Source organism: Salvelinus sp. IW2-2015, linkage group LG3 (genome assembly GCF_002910315.2).
Source record: "Salvelinus sp. IW2-2015 linkage group LG3, ASM291031v2, whole genome shotgun sequence".
NCBI lineage: Eukaryota > Metazoa > Chordata > Actinopteri > Salmoniformes > Salmonidae > Salvelinus > Salvelinus sp. IW2-2015.
This window is the reverse complement of record NC_036840.1, coordinates 18,291,181-18,318,963: the sequence shown is the minus strand read 5'-3', so window position 1 is coordinate 18,318,963 and position 27,783 is coordinate 18,291,181. Positions and strand designations below refer to the sequence as shown.

Genomic DNA, 27,783 nt, shown 5'->3' with positions numbered 1-27,783 from the left:
GAATCGTTTACCTTTGATGATCTTCGGATGTTTTCACTCACGAGACTCCCAGTTAGACAACAAATGTTCCTTTTGTTCCATAAAGATATTTTTATATCCAAATACCTCCGTTCGTTTCATGCGTTATGCTGAGAAATCCACAGGAAAAAGCGTTCACGACAACGCAGACAAAAATTCCAGATAATATCCATAATGTCCACAGAAACATGTTAAATGTTTTTTATAATCAATCCTCAGGTTGTTTTTCAAATATCTATTCGATAATATATCAACCGGGAGTGTTGGTTTTTCACTAGGACCGGGAGTAACAATGGCCGCCTTTCTCTGTTGCGCACAACTCACTCTGAGAGACCCCACCTATCCACTTATGCAATGTGATCGTTCTCGCTCATTTCTCAAAATAAAAGCCTGAAACTATGTCTAAAGGCTGTTGACACCTTAGGGAAGCCATAGAAAAAGGAATCTGGTTGATATCCCTTTAAATGGGTAATAGGGATGCATAAGAACAGAGAGGTTTCAAAAACAGAGGCACTTCCTGATTGGATTTTCCTCAGGTTTTAGCCTGCAATATCAGTTCTGTTAAACTCACAGACAAAATGTTGACAGTTTTGGAAACTTTAGAGTGTTTTCTATCCTAATCTGACAATTATATGCATTTTCTAGTTTCGGGGGCTGAGAAATAGGCAGTTTCAAATGGGTACGTTTTTTAGCCAAAAACGAAAATACTGCCCCCTACACTTAAGAAGTTTTAAGCCATTTTGCCACAACTTTGCTTGCAAGTATGCTTGGGGTCATTGTCCATTTGGAAGACCCATTTGACTGATGTCTTGAGATGTTGCTTCAATATATCCACATAATTTTCCTAACTCATGATGCCATCTATTTTGTGAAGTGCACCAGTCCCTCCTGCCGCAAAGCACCACCACAACATGATGATTCCAGCCCCGTGCCTCACGGTTGGGATGGTGTTCTTCGGCTTGCAAGCCCCCCCCTTTTTCCTCCAAAACATAACAATGGTCATTATGGCCAAACAGTTCTATTATTGTTTCATCAGACCAGAGGACATTTCTCCAAAAAGTATGATCTTTGTCCCCGTGTGCAGTTGCAAACCGTAGTCTGGCTTTTTTATGGCGATTTTTGGAGCAGTGGCTTCTTCCTTGCTGAGCGGCCTTTCAGGTTATGTCAATATAGGACTTGTTTTACTGTGGATATAGATACTTTTGTACCTGTTTCCTCCAGCATCTTCACAAGGTCCTTTGCTGTTGTTCTGGGATTGATTTGCACTTTTCACACCAAAGTATGTTCATCTCTAGGAGACAGAACGCGCCTCCTTCCTGAGCGGTATGACGGCTGTGTGGTTCCATGGTGTTTATACTTGTGTACTATTGTTTGTACAGATGAACGTGGTACCTCCAGGCATTTGGAAATTGCTCCCAAGGATGAACCAGACTTGTGGAGGTCTACAATTTTTTTGTTGAGGTCTTGGCTGATTTCTTTTGATTTTCCCATGATGTCAAGCAAAGAGGCACTGAGTTTGAAGGTAGGCCTTGAAATACATCCACAGGTACACCTCCAAATTACTCAAATTATGTAAATTAGCCTATCAGAAGCTTTTAAAGCCATGACATAATTTTCCAAGCTGTTTAAAGGCACAGTCAACTTAGTTTATGTAAACTTCTGACCCACTGGAATTGTGATACCGTGAATTATAAGTGAAATAATCTGTCCGTAAACAATTGTTGGAAAAATTACTTGTCATGCACAAAGTAGATGTCCTAACCAACTTGCCAAAACTATAGTTTGTTAACAAGACATTTGTGGAGTGGTTGAAAAACGAGTTTTAATGACTTCAACCTAAGTGTATGTAAACTTCCGGCTTCAACTGTATTTACTGTTTTCATAATGTATTTACGTTTTCAAGTTCTGGTGACAAATCATGCATTCCTATTCATGCATAGATTGTAATGGACACATATGATGTGTGTAAAATACTTTTTTGAAGGTTGTACTGATTATGATGAGCTAATGCTAATCTATATGCCAGGTATGTGGGGCGCCATGTTTGTTGACATTATACAATGCATTCTGGTTGTCACGTAAACATCTGTCAAACCAAAGATGTTATAACAAAATGAGGTGAGGGATGGTTCACTCATCTTTCAAGTAAACTTCCGGAAGTGAATGACGGGAAGTGAGTGATGGTAGACGACACACCCCCTTCAACATGCATACCGCAAACAGATCAAACTCATCTAGTCTCATTTTTTATCTTTGGTTGACCAGAAAAATGAAACATGGCGGTGTCCACAAAATACCCATCGGGTTACTTTCGATTTTTGGAAAGAGTTTTATGAAATTATTTCCATCAATGGTAAACTCACCCGTAATTTCTATTGTCTAATTGAAATTATGATTTCTGTCAGCCGAGAGTTAGTTGAATATGACTGCTTGTGTTTAGGTCAATCTTTCCTCAGTTAATGCTAGGACTAATGTGGCCTACATTTTCCGGTTTGGATGATTGTGTTATGCTGTCGCCACTTCTATTTTTATCCACAAATAAAGTGGTCACATTTGTAAGGACTGTTTGTGCAAAATGTTTGTAAAAAAACACTGTTGCCAGCTCAAACGCTGACTGTTGCGTCAATTGAAGCTGAACGTTCTTAATACATTCTAGTCACTGGGGTTTGAGTGTACGCTGCAGGGACCACTGTAGAATGATCACACCCTGTTTTGGTACGCGTCAAATTCATGTAAAAAAAAGTTTTCTTGAAATCAAAACGGATGAAACATTATGGAGTCCTGGGAAGGCCAAAATGTCATAAATATGCCAACGTTTATCAATTATTTCCCAATTATGCATTTAGATACAGTATATATGTCAACAACATGCATTTAGATACAGTATATATGTCAATCATGATTTGGGGATTTTTCATGAAATATATTCCATAGATCTTTTTTTTGTTGACTGGGTTTCGTGAGGAATCACTCCTATGTCTCCTCCCTCACTCCCGTTTTATTAGGAGGATAGAGAACCATTCAAACGTCAACAATAGGTCTGAGAGAATGTGAAGAAAGCAACCCCCCCACACAATCACCCACATACACACATATATACTGTATGCTCGCATGCACACACACCGCAGTCATACCCCGCAGTCATACCCCTGTTGGGCCTTGTTAAAGAGTCAATAGTACAACCCCCCCAACCGTGATGCTGAACGGTTCCATACCCCTGGCCACAAATTACACACACACTCAATTACATACAAATTACACACAGACTCAAACGTAATACAGAAATTAACTCAGAGTCTCAGATGGAGAGAAAGACAAAAAGAGAGCAAGAAAAGAGAGACATTTTTGTATTTCCTGTGTGCCCTGGAGGAGTGGTTGGTTTATTGGCCCATTAGATATCTGGGGATCTGGGTGTATGTTCGAGTTCATTCCAGGAGAATCAAACCGCTAGTTAAGCAGTCTGTGAATGTCATTGAAACTGTTATTAAGGACAACACATTCCAGACACAATGAAAGCACTAACATTCATAAAATGACCGATCCTTTGTTACAATCTTGTTCTCATCTTGTTGTTGGTCTGCCATCATCGACAGAATCGCTCATTGATTGTGACATTCAAAGTGCCTATGAATGCCATATGTCACACTTATAACACTTACACTACCTCTCCTAAAATAGCAAGTCTCTTCTTATTATTGGTGTCCTATAGTAGTGGTTTCTTTGCAGCAATTCGACCATGAAGGCCTGATTCACGGACTTGAGGTCGGGTGATTTTGCGGAGGCACGTAGCCTAGTGGTTAGAGCGTTGGGCCAGTAACCGAAAGGTTGCTGGATCGAATCCCCGAGCTGACAAGGTAAAAATCTGTAGTTCTGCCTCTGAACAAGGCAACGACCCACTGTTCCAAGGCCATCCTTGTAAATAAGAATTTGTTCTTAACTGACTTGCCTAGTTAAATAAAGGTTAAATACACTCTTTTTTTCCTGCCAGGGCATTACAGAGCAGTTGAAGTGTATCAGTCTGCTGAATGCTTTGTTACTGCTACGTACGCTTATAACACTTATACTATCTCTCGTAACTCAATTTTTTCTATTCTCTCCTCCCTTTAGGTGCGTAGCCAGGGTGTAACAGAGGAGCTGAAGTGTCTCAGTCTGTTAAATGCTCTGGATAAAGACCAAGACATCCCAGAGAACCTGGCTCAGCTGTTTGGAGAGCCTTGCATCAAACTGGCCGAGGGCATCAAGGCCTACATCTCTAAGGTAAGAAGAAAACAAATGTAGTGCTCAATGGCAACCTATTCCCTAGATAGTGCACTACAATAGGACCCTGCATCAAACTGGCCAAGGTCATCAAGACCTACAGTACCTGTCAAAGTTTGGACACACCTACTCATTCAAGTATTTTTATTTATTTTTTACTATTTTCTACATTGTAGAATAATAGTGAAGACATTAAAACTATAGTTTGCCCTGAATTCTAAATAAATCACAGAGTGTCACCAGTTAAGCACCCCCACACCATCACACCTCCTCCTCCATGCTTCATGGTGGGAACCACACATGCAGAGATAGTCCGTTCATCTACTCTGCTTCTCACAAAGACACGACTGTTAAATTTGGACTCATCAGACCAAAGGACATATTTCCACTGGTCTAATGTCCATTGCTCGTGTTTCTTGGCCCAAGCAAGTCTCTTCTTATTGGTCCTTTTATTAGTGGTTTCTTTGCAGCAAATCGACCATGAAGGCCTGATTCACGTTGTCTCCTCTGAACAGTTGATGTTGATGTCTGTTACTTGAATTTTGTGAAGCATTTATTTGGGCTGCAATTTCTGAGGCTGGTAAGTCTAATGAACTTATTCTCTGCAGCAGAGGTAACTCTGGGTCTTCCTTTCCTGTGGCGGTCCTCATGAGAGCCAATTTCACCATAGCGCTTGAATGGTTTTTGTGACTGCACTTGAAGAAACGTTCAAAGTTATTGGAATTTCCCGCATTGACTGACCTTCATGACTTTGCTTATTTGAGCTATTCTTGCCCTAATATGGACTTGGTCTTTTACCAAATAGGGCTATCTTCTGTATACCACCCCTACCTTGTCACAACACAACTGATTGGCTCATACGCATTAAGAAGGAAAGAAATTCCACAAATTAACTTTTATCAAGGCACACCTGCTTAACTCTTGTGTGTTTTCCAGGTTTTTGTTAATTACCCAATGTTCGCGTGTCTGATGGACCCACAACATTATTGGGGTTTTAAAACAATACAGCCATAACAATTTACGTAAAAATACTGAGATGTTGACTGATATCAATTACAAGCAATATAGACAGCATACATGGTTAATATTTGCCATTTACCTCTGCTAGATTCACATTTATCAATAAAAGCACTATTCATTTATTTCAAATTAAAAAACGTATAATCAAGACATCGGTAGAATAAACCATGTTCATCTTGAACAAATATAAATGAAACAAGGTTTTCATCACTATTGATGTTTATTGCTTGGAACTGAACTAACTGGAAGGACACATTTTACATACAGTATTTTATGGAAATTATAAATGAGCCCCATTGAACACAAATTAAGGCCTGTCTACATACCACATGAGGGACAGAGTTTTTTACTGTGTGTGTTACGAATGTTGTTCTTGCACTTGATGCATGTGTACTGTCTTCCTGTCCTTCTTGGGTCCACACACATCACAGCGCTTCTTGTTGTTGCTACAATCTAGAATGATGAAAACACTTCAGGAATTTTACTAACATCTCACTCACATGTATAGTTACTTCAGGCCAAGGTAAGAGAGTCAGACACACACACATGCAACAACATCACTCACACTTTCTTCCGGTATTGGAGGTGTTGTTTCTATGGGGCACCAGCATCCTCCTCCTGAATCCTCCTCACGATGGCTGCAGAAGCTGGGGTCCTTGGGATATGTTGCCACCAATGCCTTGCCCAGCTCATCGAGAAAGAGCAATCTCCTCTGGAGCTTCCCTCTGCTCCAATCTTGGTTCAACGCCATCCAGATGACAAACGTGTTGTACGCCGAGATGTCCAAGATATTGAAGAATATCACAAGTGGCCAGCGTAGGGTTCTTCTTTTGCAGCTGTAGCCAGTCACCAGCTTGTCTAAATTGTCCACCCCTCCTTTTGTGACATTGTAATCATTATGATTTCTGTTTTTTGATGTCGCTGAGTACAGATTCTCCTATTCCTATGCAGCGTACTCATGACTACCTCATTTTTGCCTTTTTTTGGTACGCTGGACACTAGGGACGTGTAGGCCGTGAACACAAACTTAGAGGAATTATTAAACCTGTTCCGTGTATTCAACAGCTGAGGTGTGAGCTCTGGCTTGTTTTTTTGTATGGTCCCTACCATCGTCAGCTTCCTCTTGAGGAGCTGCTGTCCCAGCTTGTGCGAAGTAAAACAGTTATCGCATGTGATGTTGTGGCCACAAAGTCCCTGTGTCATGTCCAGGACTACCGGCATCCCTTGGTTCTTCTCAGGGGCTTCTCCATCTGGCTTCCCCGTATACACTTGCAAGTTCCACGCATATGATGAAGCAGCATCACAGGCAGCCGAGATCTTGATTCCATATTTTGCGGGTTTAGACGGTATGTTCTGCCTGAAGGGGCAGCGGCCACTAAATGGCATAAGCTGCTCTTCAACAGTAACGTTGGGCCTAAGGTTGTAAAACAGGGGAAGGCGGTCCACCCACTTTTCCCACACTGACCTGATTGCAGCTAGCTTGCCTCTCTGCCGCCAAGCTGGTCTGGTGTCTCGGTTATCGAATCGGATAATCCTGGAAATAATGTGGAGGTTTTCCAGAGACATTGTTGCACGGAAAAGTTCTCTGCCAGTTGCTGCATCCCACAGGGAATCTGTGGATTTCCCATTGGATCTGAAAACACCAGCAAGGATAAGAATACAAGATGGCGCCAGAGGGAAGGGCTGCTGTCTTATCGGCTCTTAACCAACCTTGCTATTTAAATTAATTAGTTTGTTTTGTACATAATGTTGTGCTACCGTCTCTTATGACCGAAAGAGCTTCTCGACATCAGAACTGGGATTACTCACCTCAAATTAGACAGAGTTCTTCAATGAGTAGGACGCGAGGGATATACAGTTGAAGTCGGAAGTTAACATACACTTAGGTTGGAGTCGTTAAAACTCGTTTTTCAACCACTCCACCAATTTCTTAACAAACTATAGTTTTGGCTAATTGTTTACAGACAGATTATTTCACTTATAATTCACTGTATCACAATTCCAGTGGGTCAGAAGTTTACATACATTAAGTTGACTGTGCCTTTAAACAGCTTGGAAAATTCCAGAAAATGATGGCTTTAGAAGCTAAATCATGGCTTTAGAAGCTTCTGATAGGCTAATTTACATAATTTGAGTCAATTGGAGGTGTACCTGTGGATGTATTTCAAGGCCTTCCTTCAAACTCACTGCCTCTTTGCTTGACATCATGGGAAAATCTYAAGAAATAAGCCAAGACCTCAAAAAAAATGTGTAGACCTCCACAAGTCTGATTCATCCTTGGAGCAATTTCCAAATGCCTGAAGMTACCACGTTCATCTGTACAAACAATAGTATGSAAGTATAAACACCATGGGACCACACAGCCGTCATACCGCTCAGGAAGAAGGCGCGTTCTGTCTCCTACAGAAGAATGTACTTTGGTGTGAAAAGTGCAAATAAATCCCAGAACAACAGCAAAGGACCTTGTGAAGATGCTGGAGGAAACGGGTACAAAAGTATCTATATCCATAGTAAAACAAGTCCTATATTGACATAACCTGAAAGGCTGCTCAGCAAGGAAGAAGCCACTGCTCCATAACCGCCATAAAAAGCCAGACTACGGTTTGCAACAGCACATGGAGACAAAGATCATACTTTTTGGAGAAATGTCCTCTGGTCTGATGAAACAATAATAGAACTGTTTGGCCATAATGACCATTGTTATGTTTTGGAGGAAAAAGGGGGAGGCTTGCAAGCCGAAGAACACCATCCCAACCGTGAAGCACGGGGGTGGAAGCATCATGTTGTGGGGGTGCTTTGCTGCAGGAGGGACTGGTGCACTTCACGAAATAGATGGCATCATGAGGTAGGAAAATGATGTGGATATATTGAAGCAACATCTCAAGACATCAGTCAGGAAGTTAAAGCTTGGTCGCAAATGGGTCTTCCAAATGGACAATGACCCCAAGCATACGTGCAAGCAAAGTTGTGGCAAAATGGCTTAAGGACAACAAAGTCAAGGTATTGGAGTGGCCACCACAAAGCCCTGACCTCAATCCTATAGAAAATGTGTGGGCAGAACTGAAAAAGCGTGTGCGAGCAAGGAGGCCTACAAACCTGACTCAGTTACACCAGCTCTGTCAGGAGGACTGGGACAAAATTCATCCAACTTATTGTGGGAAGCTTGTGGAAGGCTACCTGACACATTTGACCCAAGTTAAACAATTTAAAGGCAAAGCTATCAAATACTAATTGAGTGTATGTAAACGTCTGACCCACTGGGAATGTGATGAAAGAAATAAAAGCTGAAATAAATAATTCTTTCTACTATTATTCTGGCATTACACATTCTTAAAATTAAGTGGTGATCCTAACTGACTTAAGACCGGGAATGTTAACTATGATTACATGTCAGGAATTGTGAAAAACTGAGTTTTTAAATGTATTTGGCTAAGGTGTATGTAAACGTCAGACTTCAACTGTACTACGGACTCCCGACCAGGCCCAGATCTCCGTAATTCGCCGGAAAAGGAAACATCGGTTTTGCGGAAAGATATCAGGATGCCTTGTGAGGATCAGGTGACGATTTGCTAATCTGCCCTTGCCTTCCGTTCTGCTCGCTAATGTTCAATCGCTGGAAAATAAATGTGACAAACTGAAAGCACGTATATCTTACCGACGGGACATTTAAAACTGTAATATCTTATGTCTCACAGAGTCATGTCTGAACGAAGACATTAAGAACATAACACTGGTGGGTTATACACTATCGGCAAGACAGAACAGCAGCCTCTGGTAAGACACGGGGCGGGGCCTATGCATATTTGTAAACAATTGCTGGTGCACGATATCTAAGGAAGTCTCAAGGTTTTGCTCACCTGAGGTAGAGTATCTCATGATAAGTTGTACGCCACACTATCTACCTAGAGTTTTCATCTGTATTTTTCMTGCTGTCTACATACCACCACAGACCGAGCCAGGCACTAAAACCGCACTCAATGAGCTGTATTCCAGCCACAAGCAAACAGGATAACGCTCATCCAGAGGCGGCGCATCTAGTGGCCGGGGACTTTAATGCAGGGAAACTTAAATCAGTTTTACCTAATTTCTATCAGCATGTTAAATGTACAACCAGAGGGAAAACAATTCTAGACCACCTTTATTCCACACACAGAGATGCGTACAAAGCTCTCCCTCGCCCTCCATTTGGCATATCTGACCATAACTCTATTCTCCTGATTCCTGCTTACAAACAAAAATGAAAGCAGGAAGCACCAGTGACTCTGTATATAAAACAAGTGGTCAGATGAAGCAGACGCTAAACTACAGGACTGTTTTGCTAGCACAGACTGGAATATGTTCCGGGATTCTTCCGATGGTATTGAGGAGTACACCACATCAGTAACTGGCTTCATTAATAAGTACATCGAGGACGTCGTCAGCAGGCAACATTCACACTGAGCTAAAGGGTAAAGCTGCCGCTTTCAAGGAGCAGGACTCTAACCCGGAAACTTAMAAGAAATCCTGCTATGCCCTCCAACGAACCATCAAACAGGAAAAGCGCCAATACAGGACTTAGATGGAAACGTACTACACTGGCTCCGACGCTCGTCGGATGTGGCAGGGCTTGCAAACTGTTACAGATTACAAATGGAAGCAGCGCCGAGAGCTGCTCAGTAACACGTGCCTACCAGACGAGCTAAATAACTTATATTCTCGCTTCGAGGCAAGTAACACTAAAACATGCATGAGAGCATCAGCTGCTCCGGATGACTGTGTTACATCGGCTTTTCGCAGCCGATGTAAGACCTTTAAACTGGACAACATTCACAAGGCCACTGGGCCAAACGGATTACCAGGATGTGTACTCCGAGCATGTGCTGACCAACTGGCAAGTGTCTTCACTTACATCTTCAAACTCTCCCTATCTGAGTCTGTAATACCAACATGTTTCAAGCAGACCACCATAGTTCCTGTGCCCAAGAACACCAAGGTAAACTCCCTAAATGACTACCGACCCGTAGCACTCACATCTGCAGCCCTGAATTTTTTTGAAKGGCTCACATCAACACCATTATCCCAGAAACCATAGACCCACTACAATTTGCATACCGCCCCAACAGATCAACAGATGATGCAATCTCTATTGCACTCCACACTGCCCTTTCCCACCCGGAGWAAAGGAACACCTATGTGAGAATGCTGTTCATTGACTACAGTTCAGCGTTCAACACCATAGCGCCTTCAAAGCTCATCACTAAGCTAAGGACCCTGTGACTAAACATCTCCCTCTGCAACTGAATCATGGACTTCCTGACAGGCCACCCCCAGGTGCTCAGGGTAGGTAACAACACATCCGCCACGCTGATCCTCAACACAGGGGCCCCTCAGGGGTGCGTGCTCAGTCCCCTCCTGTATTCCCTGTTCACTCATAACTGCACGACTCCAACACCATCATTCAGTTTGCCGATGACACAACAGTGGTAGGCCTGATGACCGACAATGACGAGACAGCCTATAGGGAGGAGGACAGAGATCTGACAGTGTGGTGCCAGGACAACAACCTCTCCCWRAACATGATCAAGACAAAGGAGTTGATTGTGGACTTCAGGAAAAGGAGGACCGAGCACGCCACATTCTCATCGACAGGGCTGTAYTGGAGCAGGTTGAGAGCTTCAAGTTRRTTMGCGTCCACATCACCAACAAACTAACATGGTCCAAGCACACAAAGTTAGTCGTGAAGAGGGCACGGCAAAATCTATTCCTCTTCAGGAGACTGAAAAGATTTGGCATGGGTCGTCAGATCTTCTAAAGGTTTTACAGCTGAACCATCGAGAGCATCCTGACGGGTTGCATCACTGCCTGGTATGGCAACTGCTCGGCCTCCGACCGCGAGGCACTACAGAGGGTACTGCGTTCGGCCCAGTARATCACTGGGGCCAAGCTTCCTTCCATCCAGGACCTCTATACCAGGCGGTGACAGAGTAAGGCCCTACAAATTGTCAAAGACTCCAGCCACCCTAGTCATAGACTGTTCTCTCTGCTACTGCACGGCAAGCGGTACCGGAGCGCCAAAGTCTAGGTCCAAGAGGCTTCGGAATAGCTTCTACCCTCAAGCCATATGACTCCTGAACAGCTAATCAAATCAAATAGAATTTATTTATATAGCCCTTCTTACATCAGCTGATATATCAAAGTGCTGTACAGAAACCCAGCCTAAAACCCTAAACAGCAAGCAATGCAGGTGTAGAAGCACGGTGGCTAGGAAAAACTCTTTAGAAAGGCCAAAACCTAGGAAGAAACCTAGAGGAACCAGGCTAAGAGGGGTGGCCAGTCCTCTTCTGGCTGTGCCGGGTGAAGATTATAATCAAATGGTTGCCCAGAGTATTTGCATTGCCCCCCCTTTTACGCTGCTGCTCTCTGTTATTATCTATGCATAGTCACTTTAATAACTCTACCTACATGTACATAATTACCTCAATTACTTTGACACCGGTGCCCCCTGCACATTGACACATTGACTCTGTACCGGTACCCCCTGTATATAGCCCCACTAATGTTATTTACTGCTGCTCTTTAATTATTTGTTATCTCTTACTTTTTTTAGGGATTTTCTTAAAACTGAATTGTTGGTTAAGTAAGCATTTTACTGTATGGTCTACACCTGTTGTATTCGGCGCATGTGACAAATAAAGTTTTATTTGATTTGAACCCCAAAGTGTGCATGTAAATGAGGCTGGTCCTGGGGCTCGCTGCTGACGGGGAGGTCCTGGGGTTGGCTGAGGGTCAATCTCATCCTCTTCTTCCAACTCACTGTCAGACTCCGAATTGACAGAGACATGGTCCTCATATTCTGAAAATTCTTCATCTTCCAAAGTGGGAGACACTCCTTCCACACAAGCTTCTCTTTTTGCAAAAATATTTCTCAGGCCCTCTGAGCAGAGATTATTTTTGCCATACCGATTGATTGTGGTAAGGACCCACACATGCAAAGTATTTATTTGTTGTGTCCCTCCCCCAATTTGCACCTGGCTGGGGTAGAGTGTGGGAAATGCAGAATTTTTTACAATGTATCGAAATAATGTATTGTAATAAGTGTGCAGGTTCCCCAAAGACATTTGTGTAATTTCACACACTACAAAGGGTAAAGAGTGRGAGAAGCGGGAGACAGGCAGACAGGCAGGGAGTGAGACAGGTTCTTGGTGCTATGTTGAAACAGCAGGCCCAGAGAGGAGGAAGACAGAGTGAAGGCACACAGAAAACCTTTTTGTTTCATTTTTACTTGTTTTAACCTACACACACACTTTTCCACAGTTTCATAACTTTTATTTCCGTCCAGTGGACCCGAACACCACATATGTAATGTAAATATGTAGGGGGGTGCACAGTGTGCACTGAATGACGATGTGTTATTTTACATGTTATTCACAGAAAATTAGCCAAGGCCAATGCGTCTCAGGTTGAAAAAACGTTTTACTTTAGTAAACATTGAAAATTGGTCCCACAGACCCGAACAACACACAAGGGTTAATTGAAATGCATTCCAGGTAACTACCTCATGAAGCTGGTTGAGAGAATGCCAAGAGTGTGCAAAGCTGTCATAAAGGCAAAGGGTGTCTACTTTGAAGAATCTCAAATATATTTTCATTTGTTTAACACTTTTTTGAGTTACTACATGATTCCATATGTGTTATTTCATAGTTTTGACTACAATGTAGAAAATTGTACAAATAAAGAAAACCATTGGATGAGTAGGTATGTCCACACTTTTGACTGGTACTGTACATCTCTAAGTTAAGACGAACACAGACGCACCCTATTCCCTAGATGGGGCCCTGTATCAAACTGGCCAAGGGCATCAATGCATACATCTCTCATACAAGGTAAGACCTCACAGATATAGGCTATGCCCCCTATCCCTACAGATGTTTAATGTCCCCTATCCTTACAGTAGATATTTAAGCAATAAGGCCCAAGGGGTTGTGGTATATGGCCAATATACCACGGCTAAGGGCTGTTCTTAATCACGACGCAACGCTGAGTACCTGGATACAGCCCTTAGCTGTGGTATATTGACCATACTGTATACCACAAACCCCTGAGGTGCCTTATTGCCATTATAAACTGGTTATCAATGTAATTAGAAGAGTACAAAGTAATATATTTTCATACCCAATCATCATTCAGGGCTCGAATCACCCAGTTTATAATAGATCATGTACTACTTTGTGAATGGACATCCCAATAGTTAGCACAGCGAATAGAATGGTTAGATAAGAGGACATTCCATATTTAAAAGCAATATACCTTGGTACAGTGCATTTGGAAGGTATTCAGACCCCTTGACTTTTTCCACATTTTGTTAGTTTACAGACTTGTTCTAAAATGAATCTAAAATGTGTTTTCTCAATCTACACACAATACCCCATAATGACAAAGCAAAAACAGGTTTAGAAATGTTTGAACCCCCCCCACCTTTGGCAGCGATTAGAGCCTCGAGTTTTCTTGGGTATGACGCTACAAGCTTGGCACYCCTGTATTTGGGGAGTTTCTCCCATTCTTCTCTGCAGATCCTCTTAAGCTCTGTCAGGCTGGATGGGGAGTGTCGCTTCACAGATAATTTCAGGTCTCCAGAGATGTTCGATCGGGTTCAAGTCCGGGCTTTGGCTGGGTGACTCAAGGATATTCAGAGACTTGTCCCGAAGCCACTCCTGCGTTGTCTTGGCTGTGTGCTCAGGGTAGTTGTACTGTTAGACTAGGGCAAAGGTTCACCTTCCGATGTCCTGAGCGCTCTGGAGCAGGATTTCATCAAGGATCTCTCTGTACTTTTCTCCGTTCATCTTTCCCTTGATCCTGACTAGTCTCCCAGTCCCTGCCGTTGAAAATATCCCCACAGCATGATGCTGCCACCACCATGCTTCACCGTAGGGATGGTGCCAGGTTTCCTCCAGACCTGATGCTTAGCATTCATTTTATGCCTTTGTCATCACCTGTAAAAAAAWAWATATATATTTTTGAATTCTATCACGCCAGAGTTCTATTGTGCGGCCAAGTCGAAGGACTGTAAATAATCATGTAGATTCACACCTGTGTTCTACAAATACATAGTGGATTGGTCTGAGAAAGTGTGTGTGTTTGTGTGACATGAAGCGGTAAATAGTTCTAAATTATACATTGTACAACTGACGAGCCAAATACAAGGTGCAGATTGGCTGACTCAGACCAATCCACTATTTATTTGAAGAACACTGGTGTTCAGGGAACATTCCACTGGCTGTCAGCATGAAGGTTCTCTACATACATTCCATTCTGTGTGAGAGCACAGCAAATTTACGGGTGTTAAATCTAAGTGTTAGGGTGAAACGTGTTTTGAGTGTTGTATCTGAGTGTTGATTCTAGTGGGGTTTCCACTAGTGGGATTGAAATCGACACCACCTGCAGTGAATAAATTAAGTGTTATTTGAATCACCACTAACTCGACTGTGTTGAGTTAATTTACGTTAACTCTTTGATTTTGGAAAAGAAATGAGAGGGACCTCATTATCACATAAATCAACTGTTATTGGTTGCATTCACGTGCTTTGTATTTTGCAGATGTTACTGCTGGTGTAGTGAAATGCTTGTTTTTCTAGCTCGTGCAGAAATATCTAACATTACACAACAGCACACACAAATATCTAAGTAAAAGAATGGAATTAAGACATATGGAAATGTTAGGACCAGCAAAGTCAGAGTCCGGAGTGTAAATATATACAGTGCATTCAGAAACTATTACGAAAGTATATACAGTATACCGGGGTATTTGGAAAAAGTCACAGATGGTTTTTCAATACCATTGAAACGATTACTTTGAAGTTTTTTTAAATACATTTGAATATTTGTAGTACTTTTAAGTAAATACCTGCAGTCAAGTTGCGCAATACGTTAGGAGATAAAGAACATTGCGTTCTTCATTTCACCGGTCACGTTATTATGAAGCTTAAAGTAGTCCCKAGTCACGTGGTGTTTGTTTACAAGCACACAAAGGCGAGAGACCGGAGCCTTCTGAGTCACTCATTATTGTGCAGCATGCGCCAGGTGATCTAATTACAGTATGGAATTCACAACTAAATGTTTGCCATAAAGATATTTTATAGCTATTAAGTTAACTGTCMAAAATGTACTAAATGCTTTGCAGTTGTGCATTTGGTTTGCTAATTTAGTAGCTAGTTAGCTTTCTAGCTAAGGGTTAGCGTCTTCCAAAATTAAGCATTCGCTTGATAACAGCAAAGAATCCGCTCCTGGATCAGGAGCCTTGCTGGCTAATTTTTATTTATGCGTGCAGCAAACTGTGTAGCATTTTTGAATTACTTGTATACTTGTATAGTTTAGGTCATAAACTGTACAAAATGTTTGCAATGCGCTCGTTAGCATTTAGTTAGCATTCTTTATGGGATGTTACATGTATTTGTTACTCTGTAATCCGAAGGATAGCATTCTTTATCCCTTTACACTTGTGTGTATAAGGTAGTAGTTGTGGAATTGTTAGGTTAGATTAGTTGTTGGTTATTACAGCATTGTCGGAACTAGAAGCACAAGCATTTCGCTACACTCGCATTAACATCTGCTAACCATGTGTATGTGACAAATAAAATTTGATTTGATTTGATGCTATCAGTGGGGTTCGAAAACAGAGCCCCTTGTGTTCAGTGCCAGTATTACAGCATATCCTGGTATGGCACAAGGTTGGTATGTAGGTATGACAATCTGGATACTGCCCAAGCCTATTAGGTAGTCTTATTTATAAATAAGTAAATATTTATATTTATAAATAAATAAATATTTCCTACCTTGGCAGTCATTCTAACTGCAGTTGCGGGTGATTAAAGTTCCAATTGTTGGCTATCCTAACTCTGGCTGGATTCCAATAGGAATTATATAACACTTTGTCAGCCAGTATAATGTGACTTGCTGATGTGGCCTGCAAACCAGAAGTTTCAAACAACTGTGTTAGGGTAAAGCTAGGTTGTCAAAGTATAGTATTGTAAAAAAATAAAGAAAAATGTATTGTCATAAATAATAAAATATTTATGATAAAATATTCACTTAGGCACTTAGGTTGAAAGCCATCGAATGCAACAATCATGTCTCTGTCACTAGCAAACATAGTCATGGGTGGAACTGGTACCTCTAAAATTCACTCTAAAGGCACCCTAGGAAATAAATGCAAATTTACACCCTACAGTGTTAAAACAACACCCCAAAAAAGAGTTACTGTTACACCACATTTTTTGATTCAGTAACACTGAGAAAGTGTAACAGCATCAGCTCCAATGATTTGAAATGTGTAACACCCATTGTATTATGTACCCAAGACTCTTGGGGTGTTGGTTTATCACTGTATGAAATGGTCACATATCATTTCTAAGAAAGTGTTACATTTAACACTGTGGGTGTTAAAAATCAGATCGCAAATTTACTGTGAGGAGAGTATTGGGTTTGACAGCATTGGGTTAAAGTGTTTGGATTTAGTTCTGTCTTTGTCATGTTTAGGGTCCCTTCATAAAGCAATATGGTGTCTTCCATTTAATGGGGTTTTCAACACCCACGTAACATGTACATGTGAACACGTGCGCACACACAGTCAAAAGCCACACATACACACGTAACTACACACTCTGTTGAGCTCCCTTGCCCCTAAAATATGGGGCACCATTCACAGAGTCTGACCATCATAGATCAACACAACCTAAATCAGCCATCTCTGGTAGTACAATGAGTCACATAGATCTCGGGCCATCTGTATCGGAGATCAGTTTTGCCTTTTAGATCACAATGAATATCATTACATGGACAGGCAGTACCATATCCTAGATCAGCAGTCCTAATCGGGTGCTTGATACATATGGACCCTGGGTCACATAGGTCTGCTTTTGGTTCAGATTACCTTGATTTCTACTGAGTCAGTGAGTTTAATGATGAGTCATAGTCTGTACCACACACTACCTTAACACAGACACCACCACAGGCATTCCCCATCTGTGGTATCTGATTATTTCTGCATCCCCCTCATTTCCTTACTTCTCTGCTTCAATACAGACACACACACACACACACACACACACACACACACACACACACACACACACACACTCTGACAGTCACCGTTCCACCACAATTATACAATTGTCCTATCGCCAGTCCTGTCGCCAGTTGTAATAGAAATGGAATGTCTTATTTCTTGTGGTGTAAATTTACTTGGATAGAGTGGATGTATATATTTGTTTGTGCATGCATGCGTGTGCATGTGAATGTATGTGCCTGTTAATTGACTTGGATTGGGGATGTATGAGACTGAGCTTTTCCAAAGCGAACCCCCTGAGGCTACACAATGTCTCCTTCAGAATGAACATCTGCCTGACTGCACACACTGTATTGTAGCCCAAGTTCATGGAGAAGAAAAGTAGATACTTGTAAAATCATACTTCCCCTCTTGAAAACCGTATTGTACATTGCTCTCCGTTACTATTTATTTATAAGGACATTAGCTGAGAATACATGATCCCAATTTTAGCTTCAAGACGCAGGCAATGTGAAAAACCGAAAAGGTATTTTGTGCTGATTTATTGGCACATTGAACCATGTCGCGCACCGTAGTTTACAAACTCAGTGGATAGTGCCAAAACAATGATGTCATATCTGAATTCTGYCATCTTTATGCACATTTGACATTATGCCCTTACCTAAGGAATGTTTAGGGGCTCTATGCAACGCTCTTAAAGTGGAACTGACAGTGTGTTAACTACTTTGCAGATATGAAATAGACAATTATAATATTTGTTAAAAATATGAAATTCCCAGCTTATGCTTCAAAACTAACTTCATAAGAGGTTTTAAAAATAGGTTCTATTTGACAAAAAATTCCAATGACATTGTTGGCAGAATATGTGGATGCAGTTCAATACATGATTAATATAAATAGCTGAGTTTAATATATACTCAGCAAGAAAAGAAACGTCCCTTTTTCTGGACCCTGTCTTTCAAAGATAATTTGTAAAAATCCAAATAACACAGATCTTCATTGTAAAGGGTTTAAACACTGTTTCCCATGCTTGTTCAATGAACCATAAACAATTAATGAACATGTACCTGTGGAACGGTCGTTAAGACACTAACAGCTTACAGATGGTAGGCAATTAAGGTCACAGTTATGAAAACTTAGGACACTAAAGAGGCATTTCTACTGACTCTGAAAACACCAAAAGAAAGATGCCCAGGGTCCCTGCTCATCTGCGTGAAAGTTCCTTAGGCATGCTGCAAGGAGGCATGAGGACTGCAGATATGGCCAGGGCAAAAAATTGCAATGTCCGTACTGTGAGACGCCTAAGACAGCGCTACAGGGAAACAGGGTGGACAGCTGATCGTCCTCGCAGTGGCAGACCACGTGTAACAACACCTGCACAGGATCAGTACATCCGAAAATCACACCAGCGGGACAGGTACAGGATGGACACAACAACTGCCCGAGTTACACCAGGAACGCACAATCCCTCCATCAGTGCTCAGACTGTCCACAATAGGCTGAGAGAGGCTGGACTGAGGGCTTGTAGGCCTGTTGTAAGGCAGCTCCTCACCAGACATCCCCGGCAACAACGTTGCCTATGGGKACAAACCCACCGTTGCTGGACCAGACAGGGCTGGCAAAAAAGTGCTCTTCACTGACAAGTCACGGTTTTGTCTTACCAGGGGTGATGGTCGGATTCGCATTTATCATCGAAGGAATGAGCGTTACACCAAGGCCTGTACTCTGGAGCGGGATCGATTTGGAGGGGGAGGTTCCGTCATGGTGTGGGGCGGTGTGTCACAGCATCATCGGACTGAGCTTTTTGTCATTGCAGCCAATCTCAATGCTGTGCATTACAGGGAAGACATCCTCATCCTGACATGACCCTCCAGCATGACAATGCCACTCGCCATACAGCTCGTTCTGTGTGTGATTTCCTGCAAGACAGGAATGTCAGTGTTCTGCCATGGCCAGCGAAGAGCCCGGATCTCAATCCCATTGAGCACGTCTGGGACCTGTTGGATCGGAGGGTGAGGGCTAGGGCCATTCCCCCCAGAAATGTCCAGGAACCTGCATGTGCCTTGGTGGAAGAGTGGGGTAACATCTCACAGCAAGAACTGGCAAATCTGGTGCAGTCCATGAGGAGGAGATGCGCTGCAGCACTTAATGCAGCTGGTGGCCACACCAGATACTGACTGTTACTTTTGATTTTGACCCCCCCCTCCCCTTTGTTCAGGGACACCTTATTCCATTTCTGTTAGTCACATGTCTGTGGAACTTGTTCAGTTTGTCTCAGTTGTTGAATCTTGTTATGTTCATACAAATATTTACACAGTTTTCTGAAAATAAATGCAGTTGACAGTGAGAGGACAGTGAGTTTAATTCACCAATACATTTCTTGGTTGTCACAAAAATATTGCTATCAGGTTGTAAATCACAGCTGGCCTTGTTTACATTGTTTGCTGCCTCCACCCATTTGGGATGCACCGTTTCAGTATGACTCAATATTTTGAAGAAAAATGGACGACTGTAACTAAGGCTGGGAATGTCAATACAATCAAACTAGCAAGGGCAATGATCACAAGTCAGTCATAACATGGCTAATAGGCTAGCACACGTGTAAAACACAAGGCCCTGCAGGCCGAATAGAACACACAAGCGAGCATAAATGAGTCAACGGTTGAGTCATCTACTATATGAAATTACAGCCTGATGCGCACGCATCTGTGTATGGAAACTTAAATGATGCTGCTTTTGTTTGTCCCATTTACATCATGCAGCGGGGGGGAAGTGTACATGCGATAGTACTAGCTAGGCTATGAAAATGTTGTAGTCTGGCTTCGGTTTAAAAAGTTTGAGTGGGTTTATCTCATGTTCCCTGGTTAGATTTTAGCTTATCTCTCTCTGTCTAGCATTAGTTGGTGATCTCGTAGTTCGTGTGTATAGTTAGCTGAGGGGGAGAAAGCCTACCTTTTCATTGTTGTTTGATCAATAGAACTGTGAAGTTCCCGAACGTGGAATTCACATATTTGCTGATATCCATGCAGGTGGCTTTTGGCAAATGCGTTCTAATGAGCTGAAGTCGAACTGTTGCTACTGCCTGTAAACACACATTCCAGTTCAAATGATTGATTTCAGGCCCTTGTGGCAAATGTCTTATTTGCATATAGGCCTACTGTAGCTCTGATTGGCTATGGCACACCGGTCTGCCTAGACTCCGGTCCTGGACAAGACAGATGTTTATGTTAGGTTTTATTTACTGCAGTGTCTATTAATTGTCCAAATGCATGGCCGCTTTCCCACTCTACATTGCTGTTGAATTTTCGCAAATGCCTTACTATAAGTCATTCCCAAACATTCTATGAATTTATGAAAACTTGACCATCTAAGTGTTCGCTTGTCATAAAAATAAAAAAGTGTCTTATTCTTCCTGTGTGTATATGAACAGATTTTATGTTGCTAAATCTCTGTCAGTTCCACTTTAAACAATTCCCTTAGGTATGGGAAAATTATTCCTGAAGGTAAATCCTTAAGGGAAACAAACACTTAATGTTCTTTGCAACTGGGGCAATTSTTAATTTTTTTCAATTAGGGTTAACAAGTGTTAGGCTATGCTAGGCCAAATGGCTAACATTAAGTTAGCGTAAGCCATACCCAGCACTTGGCTTGCTCTTTCTGCTCAGTGTTCTTGCATGAAAATACTCAGGCTAATCAGTGCCGATGGTTTTCTGTGGGGCTTTGGCTGGTCTGTGTTAGATTCTGTCGTTGTATGAAACACTTGAGCTGAAAAACTGGCCTAGCTTTAACTTTAACCAAACTGTTTTGCTAGCGCCCTCACATAGCCACTGTTAATATGGAATATATTATATCTCCCTATCCAAGATACACATTCGAGCGATTGAGTGAGCGGATGCACACAATCACACAATCACACATACGCACTTTAGCTTCCACTCTCGATAGCTGTCATTAAGACACAGTGTAATGCATTGCGTCCGTCCGTCCATCCGTCTGTCTGTCTGTATGTATGTATGTATGTATTTTGGGGTTCTCCCACATACGCCCACACTCACACTCCCAGTGGATCATCAAATCTGTGTGCTAATTGAGAGCGGCTGTAGTCCATTATCTGTCAGCAGAGACAGAGGCATTCTAGATCCTAATGTGAAACACATGGACCACAACACACACACACATACTATATACATATACACGCATATATACACTCGTGCACACACACACTGCGGGCACACACAATCACACTTCGGAGACATGAAGTGTATTAACATAGACCCACGGAATGCTGTGGTTAGGCCTATTGCCACAACGATGAATAACGCGATTATAAATCTGTCCTCGTACTTGATGATGGAGAGGGAGGGTAGAGAAAAAGAAAATTGAGTGATAGATGAAGAAAGCTGGTAGAGAAAGAAGGGAGTTAATCAATGGAGAGAATTAAAATAAAAGAGATAGATGGATGGATGGATGGATGAAAAGAGGAGAGGAGAGATAAATGGAAGAGTCTGGGAATGATGGATAAGCGAGAGAGAGGGAGAAGAACAGAGGAGGGAAATTGAAAAGGAAAAAAGAGAAAGAAAAGACTCAACCTACTTTTCACGAAGGCATTCCATTTTTTTAGAACATGTAGCTGACACACCTGGTAGTTATTAACACAGGGAGAGAGAATAAGTTTCTATGACGTAATCGAATTCCTGACCGTGGAACACAGACTTATTGACTGTATGGAGAGGAACAGAGGGGAATGGAGGGATGGAGAGAGAGCAGAATGGAGGGGAAAGAYAGGAAGACTAAGGAATGGAGAGAACTATTGAAAGGGGACAGTGTTTTTCGTGTCCGCTGGACCCCCTGTGTGTGTTAGGTATTCTCTCTCTTTTTACATCTATCTCCTTCTCTCTTTCATGCATTGGCCTTTTGATGTGGTTCCAGATGTGGGGTATGTAGAGAGGGCTGAACAGAGGGAGAGAACGAGAGATATTAGATTATAATTTGAATAGTCACATGTACAGGGTTGCAGGTGTAATTACAGGGTACAGGGAACGGTCCGAGCTCCAACAATGAAGGTCAAAATGAAATAAAAGCAATACATGTAATATTAAATAAATCATTCTATAAAGAAAATATTGGTGTTGTCCTGGAGGACAATGGTGCGTTCGGCTGAGCGTACCACCCACTGTAGTGCCTTGCGATCCGCGGCGATGGAGTTTCTGTACCAGGCTGTGATGCAGCCCGACCGTATGCTCTCAATGTTGGTCCTGTAGAACACTGAGGACCATCTGGGACAGGCAGAATTTCTTCAGCATCCTGAGGTTGAAGAGTCGCTGTCATGCCTTCACCACAGTGTCCTTGTAATTTGACCATTTCAGCTGCTTGGAGTTGTGTACGCCGAGGAACTTGAAGTTTTTGCCTGTCTCCCCGTTGATGAGGATGTCGCGTGCCCAGCCTGGTTCCTCTTGAAGTTCACAATCCACTACTTTGTTTTGCTGACGTTGAGGGAGAGGTTGTTTACCTGGCACCATGCCGTCAGAGTGCGTACCTCCTCCCTGTAGGCCGCCTCGTCGTTGTTGGTAATTAGGCCTACTACTGTCATGTCATAAGCGAATTTGATGGAGTTGGAACTCTGAATTTGATGATGGAGTTGGAACTGTATGAGGTCACACAGTCGTGGGTATACAGAAGTGGACTGAGGATGCACCCTTGTGGGGCCCTGGGTCGAGAATCAGTGTTGAGGAGATAATGTTGCCTACCTTCACCACCTGGTGGCGGCCTGTCAGGAAGTTCAGGACCCAATTGCATAGGGAGGAGTTCAGACCCAGGGCCGTGAGCTTTGTGGTGAGCTTAGAGGGCACTATGTTATCGAAGGCTGAGCTGTAGTCGATGAACAGCATCCTCACATATGCATTCCTTTTTTCCAGATGGGTGAGAGCATCTGGAAAAGGTTGAAAACTTTTTGTGCTCCTGACGATTAGTTGTTTAGCTGAATCAGATGTGCTAGTGTAAGCATGCATACGGTAGCTCTCCTGTACCAGGGTTGGAGACCATTAAAGACCAACGCTCCATTGCTAGCCACCCTCCATGGGAGCTACTAAAGGGCAGTGACACTGACGCTTCACTGTAAAGAGTACAGTAATGTCAACTAGAAGGGAACTGTCACGGAGGTCGTCTGTAGATGAGGAATGATCGGACCAAAGCGCAGCGTGGTAAGTGTTCATGTTAATTTATTAAAACAGAACACTAAACAAAATAACAAAGAGAATGAACAAAACGAAACAGTCCTGTCTGGTACAGACAGAAAACAACTACCCACAAAACACAGGTGGGAAAAGGCTACCTAAGTATGGTTCTCAATCAGAGACAACGATAGACAGCTGCCTCTGATTGAGAACCACACCCGGCCAAACACACAGAAATAAAAAACATAGAACACAAAACATAGAATGCCCACCCCAACTCACGCCCTGACCAAACCAAAATAGAGACATGAAAAGGATCTCTAAGGTCAGGGCGTGACAGGAACAAGTTAGGTCAACTTGAAGATAAACAAATCGTCAAATTCCCCCTCTTCAAAGGGGAGACACTCTAGACCCAAACTGTTACAGACCTATATCTATCCTGCCCTGCCTTTCTAAGGTCTTCGAAAGCCAAGTTAACAAACAGATCACCGACCATTTCGAATCCCACCGTACCTTCTCTGCTATGCAATCTGGTTTCCGAGCTGGTCACGGGTGCACCTCAGCCACACTCAAGGTCCTAAACYATATCATAACCGCCATCGATAAAAGACAGTACTGTGCAGCCGTCTTCATCGACCTGGCCAAGGCTTTCGACTCTGTCAATCACCACATGCTTATCGGCAGACTCAACAGTCTTGGCTTCTCAAATGACTGTCTCGCCTGGTTCACCAACTTCTTCTCAGATAGAGTTCAGTGTGTCAAATCGGAGGGCCTGTTGTCCAGACCTCTGGCAGTCTCTATGGGGGTGCCACAGGGTTAAACTCTCGGGCCGACTCTTTTCTCTGTATACATCAATGATTGTCTCTCTTGCTGCTGGTGATTCTCTGATCCACCTCTACGCAGATGACACCATTCTGTATACTTCTGTCCCTTCTTTGGACACTGTGTTAACTAACCTCCATACGAGCTTCAATGCCATACAACTCTCCTGCCGTGGCCTCCAACTGCTCTTAAATGCAAGTAAAACTAAATGCATGCTCTTCAACCGATCGCTGCCCACACCTGCCCGCCCGTCCAGCATCACTACTCTGGACGGTTCTGCCTTAGAATATGTGGACAATTACAAATACCTAGGTGTCTGGTTAGACTGTAAACTCTCCTTCCAGACTCACATCATGCATCTCCAATCCAAAATCTAGAATTGGCTTCCTATTTCGCAACAAAGCATCCTCTCAAAACATACCCTCGTAAAACTGACTATCCTACTGATCCTTGACTTCGGCGATGTCATTTATAAAATAGCCTCCAACACTCTACTCAGCAAATTGGATGCAGTCTATCACAGTGCCATCTGTTTTGTCACCAAAGCCCCATATACTACCCAACACTGCGACCTGTATGCTCTCGTTGGCTGGCCCTCGCTTCATATTCATTGCCAAACCCACTGGCTCCAGGTCATCTATAAGTATTTGCTAGGTAAAGCCCCGCCTTATCTCAGCTCACTGGTCACCATAGCAGTACCCACCCGTAGCATGCGCTCCAGCAGGTATATTTCACTGGTCACCCCCAAAGCCAATTCCTCCTTTGGCCACCTTTCCTTCCAGTTCTCTGCTGCCAATGACTGGAACGAATTGCAAAAATCACAGAAGCTGGAGACTCATATCTCCCTCACTAACTTTAAGCATCAGCTGTCAGAGCAGCTCACAGATCGCTGCACCTGTACATAGCCTATCTGTAAATAGCCCATCCAACTACCTCATCCTCATATTGTTATTTATAAAAAATGTTTTGCTCCTTTGCACCCCAGTATCTCTACTTGCACATTCATCTTCTGCACATCRATCACTCCAGTGTTTAATTGCTAAATTGTAATTACTTTGCCACTACGGCCTATTTATTGCCTTAACTCCCAATCTTACCTCATTTGCACACACTGTATATAGATTTTCTTCTATTGTGTTATTGACTGTACGTTTGTTTATTCCATGTGTAACTCTGTGTTGTTTGTGTCGCACTGCTTTGCTTTATCTTTGCCAGGTCGCAGTTGTAAATGAGAACTTGTTCTCAAGTGGCCTATCTGGTTAAATAAGGTGAAATAAAAAAAATTAAAAACTTGAAGGGAACAAGTATGTCAGGTCAACTTGAAGAGAACACTGATGTTCCTTCATTCATTCTAATCTCTTAGGCACCATGTGGCTTTAACCAGACATGGCTGGTATAATCTATTATTAACACCTTAGAGACAAGGAGACCATACAGCACTCATAGTCCTTCTCATTCATTCCACTCATCTGACCCAGAGTCATCCTCGTATCTCATCCATCCTCGTCCTTCTCTCCACCATCAATCTGACCCAGAGTCATCTACATTCCTCATTCATCCACCTCTTCTATCCTTTTATTTCTCCTCCTCTTCCTCTCCTCCACTCATCTGACCCATAGTCATCCAAATTGTTAATTTATCCATCTCTCCTCTGTTCCCCCCTCCTCGGCTAGCCTTCTCCAAACGTTGTAGATAATCCTCACTATCCCCTCTTCCGCTGCCCAGTCTCAATGGCTTGTTTTGTCCGCCCTCCCTCCCTCTTCCTCATTCCAATCCTTTCTTTTTAACCCCACCCTCCACCCCACACACACACACAAATTGCTGGTTAATTTCGGAAGTTTCTTGTCCTCGGGCATGGGTTGAAGGGAGGGAAGGAATTAAATAGAGGGGGATATGTAATAACTGTAGATAGATTTTGTCTAGATCCTGGTTACTGTAGATACATTGTTTAACCATCTAACACATCAAAGAGCACACATGAACACACTCATCAATTTTTTTTTTCTCACATTTGCCGAATACAACAGGTGTATATGTGCATGTGTGCTCTTTGTGTTATTTTCTTCCTTTCCTCCCTTCAACACCTGCCCGAGGATGAGGAGGTATGGGACGTGTTGTGTACCAACAAAGTGGGCTATATTCAACAGGATTAAAAATGAATAACGATTGACGGCCAGGTGTGGGGGTCACAAAAGTCTTAGTGTTAGTCTAATTTCTACCAGAAAAACAAACACAAAAAGGCATGTGTGTCTAGTTGTCTACCCCTCTCCTTGCTCTCCATCCGTTCCTCCATCGTCCCTTGCTCCCTCCATCCCTCTCTCCGTCCTGGGTCAAGGTTTGCGTTCCACCCAGTTCGGAGTTGTCTGTCTGTCCGCCCTTTGTGTCTTTAAAAAAAGGGAAAAAAGGAGAAAAAAGAGAGGAAGAAATAAAGGGGGAAAATATTATCTTCGAGTGTAGCGTGCTATGGGGGTCTTGCTCTATAACCTGTGAACAGAGCAGACTGTTTGGAAGAGGAAAATAAAATAATGGAATGATTGAGAGGGAGAGAGAGAGAGTGAAAAAAAGGTAGAGTTATAGGGACAGAGAGAAAGAACAAGGAAGCAGAGTGTGTAGAGAGGGAGAGACGGAGGCTGGTTGATAAAGTAGCTAAGGTCAAGTTGGTATAGGGGGGGTTGTGGTGGTAGTCCTGCTGTGTACTGTGAACTCGTCTCTCTCTCCCCCCTCTCTCTTTCTCTCTCTGCCAACAATGTGCAGCAGCTCAGTCAGAGCTGGTATGGCTGAGAGTCAGGTTACATACTTAGGTTACGGTGCAGTGGAGAGGACAGAGCAAAGAGAATATTGCACGTAGGAACACACACTGAGTATCATGCACACACACACTGAGTACACTGCATCTACTCAGTGAGTGTGAAAAACACAGTAGCGTTGTAGTTCTTGACACAAACCAGTACACCTGGCACCTACTACCATACCCATACCAAGCACTTATATACCATACCAGGTACTTAAATATTTTGTCTTGCCCATTCACCCTCTGAATGTCACACATACACAATCCATGTCTCAATTGTCTCAAGGCTTAAAAATCTGTCTTTAACCTGTCTCCTCACCTTCATTTATGCTGATTTGAAGTGGATTTAACAAGTGACATCAATAAAGGATCATAGACTGACCAAGTGAATCCAGGTAAAAGCTATGTCATGGAAAGAGCAGGTGTTTACATCTTTCTATAAACTAGGGTGCCAGTGGGGATTCCCTACACTGGACAACTTGTTACAGCTGCTGTTAAGTCATTGATAGTAATCTGCCAATTGTTTTCATGCCATTACATTAAGATATAAAGATGGATCATTGCTATTTTCAATAAAATTCACAAGTTGATTTAAAACCTATGTTTAACCCTTTATCATGGTTGGTGTCTTGACAGATTTGTCCAAAATCATGTGACATAAA

The 27,783-nt window shown here is 42.6% G+C and overlaps 1 protein-coding gene across 1 annotated transcript in view; it reads left to right on the top strand.

Annotated features, from left to right (window-relative positions):
- tnfsf10l (TNF superfamily member 10, like) overlaps positions 1 to 27,783 on the top strand; it is a 71,283-nt gene that overhangs the window by 21,890 nt on the left and 21,610 nt on the right. The window contains exon 2 of the mRNA XM_070434968.1: positions 4,126 to 4,275. Within this exon, the coding sequence (XP_070291069.1) occupies positions 4,126 to 4,275 (150 nt within the window). The remainder of the gene's footprint in view (positions 1 to 4,125; positions 4,276 to 27,783) is intronic.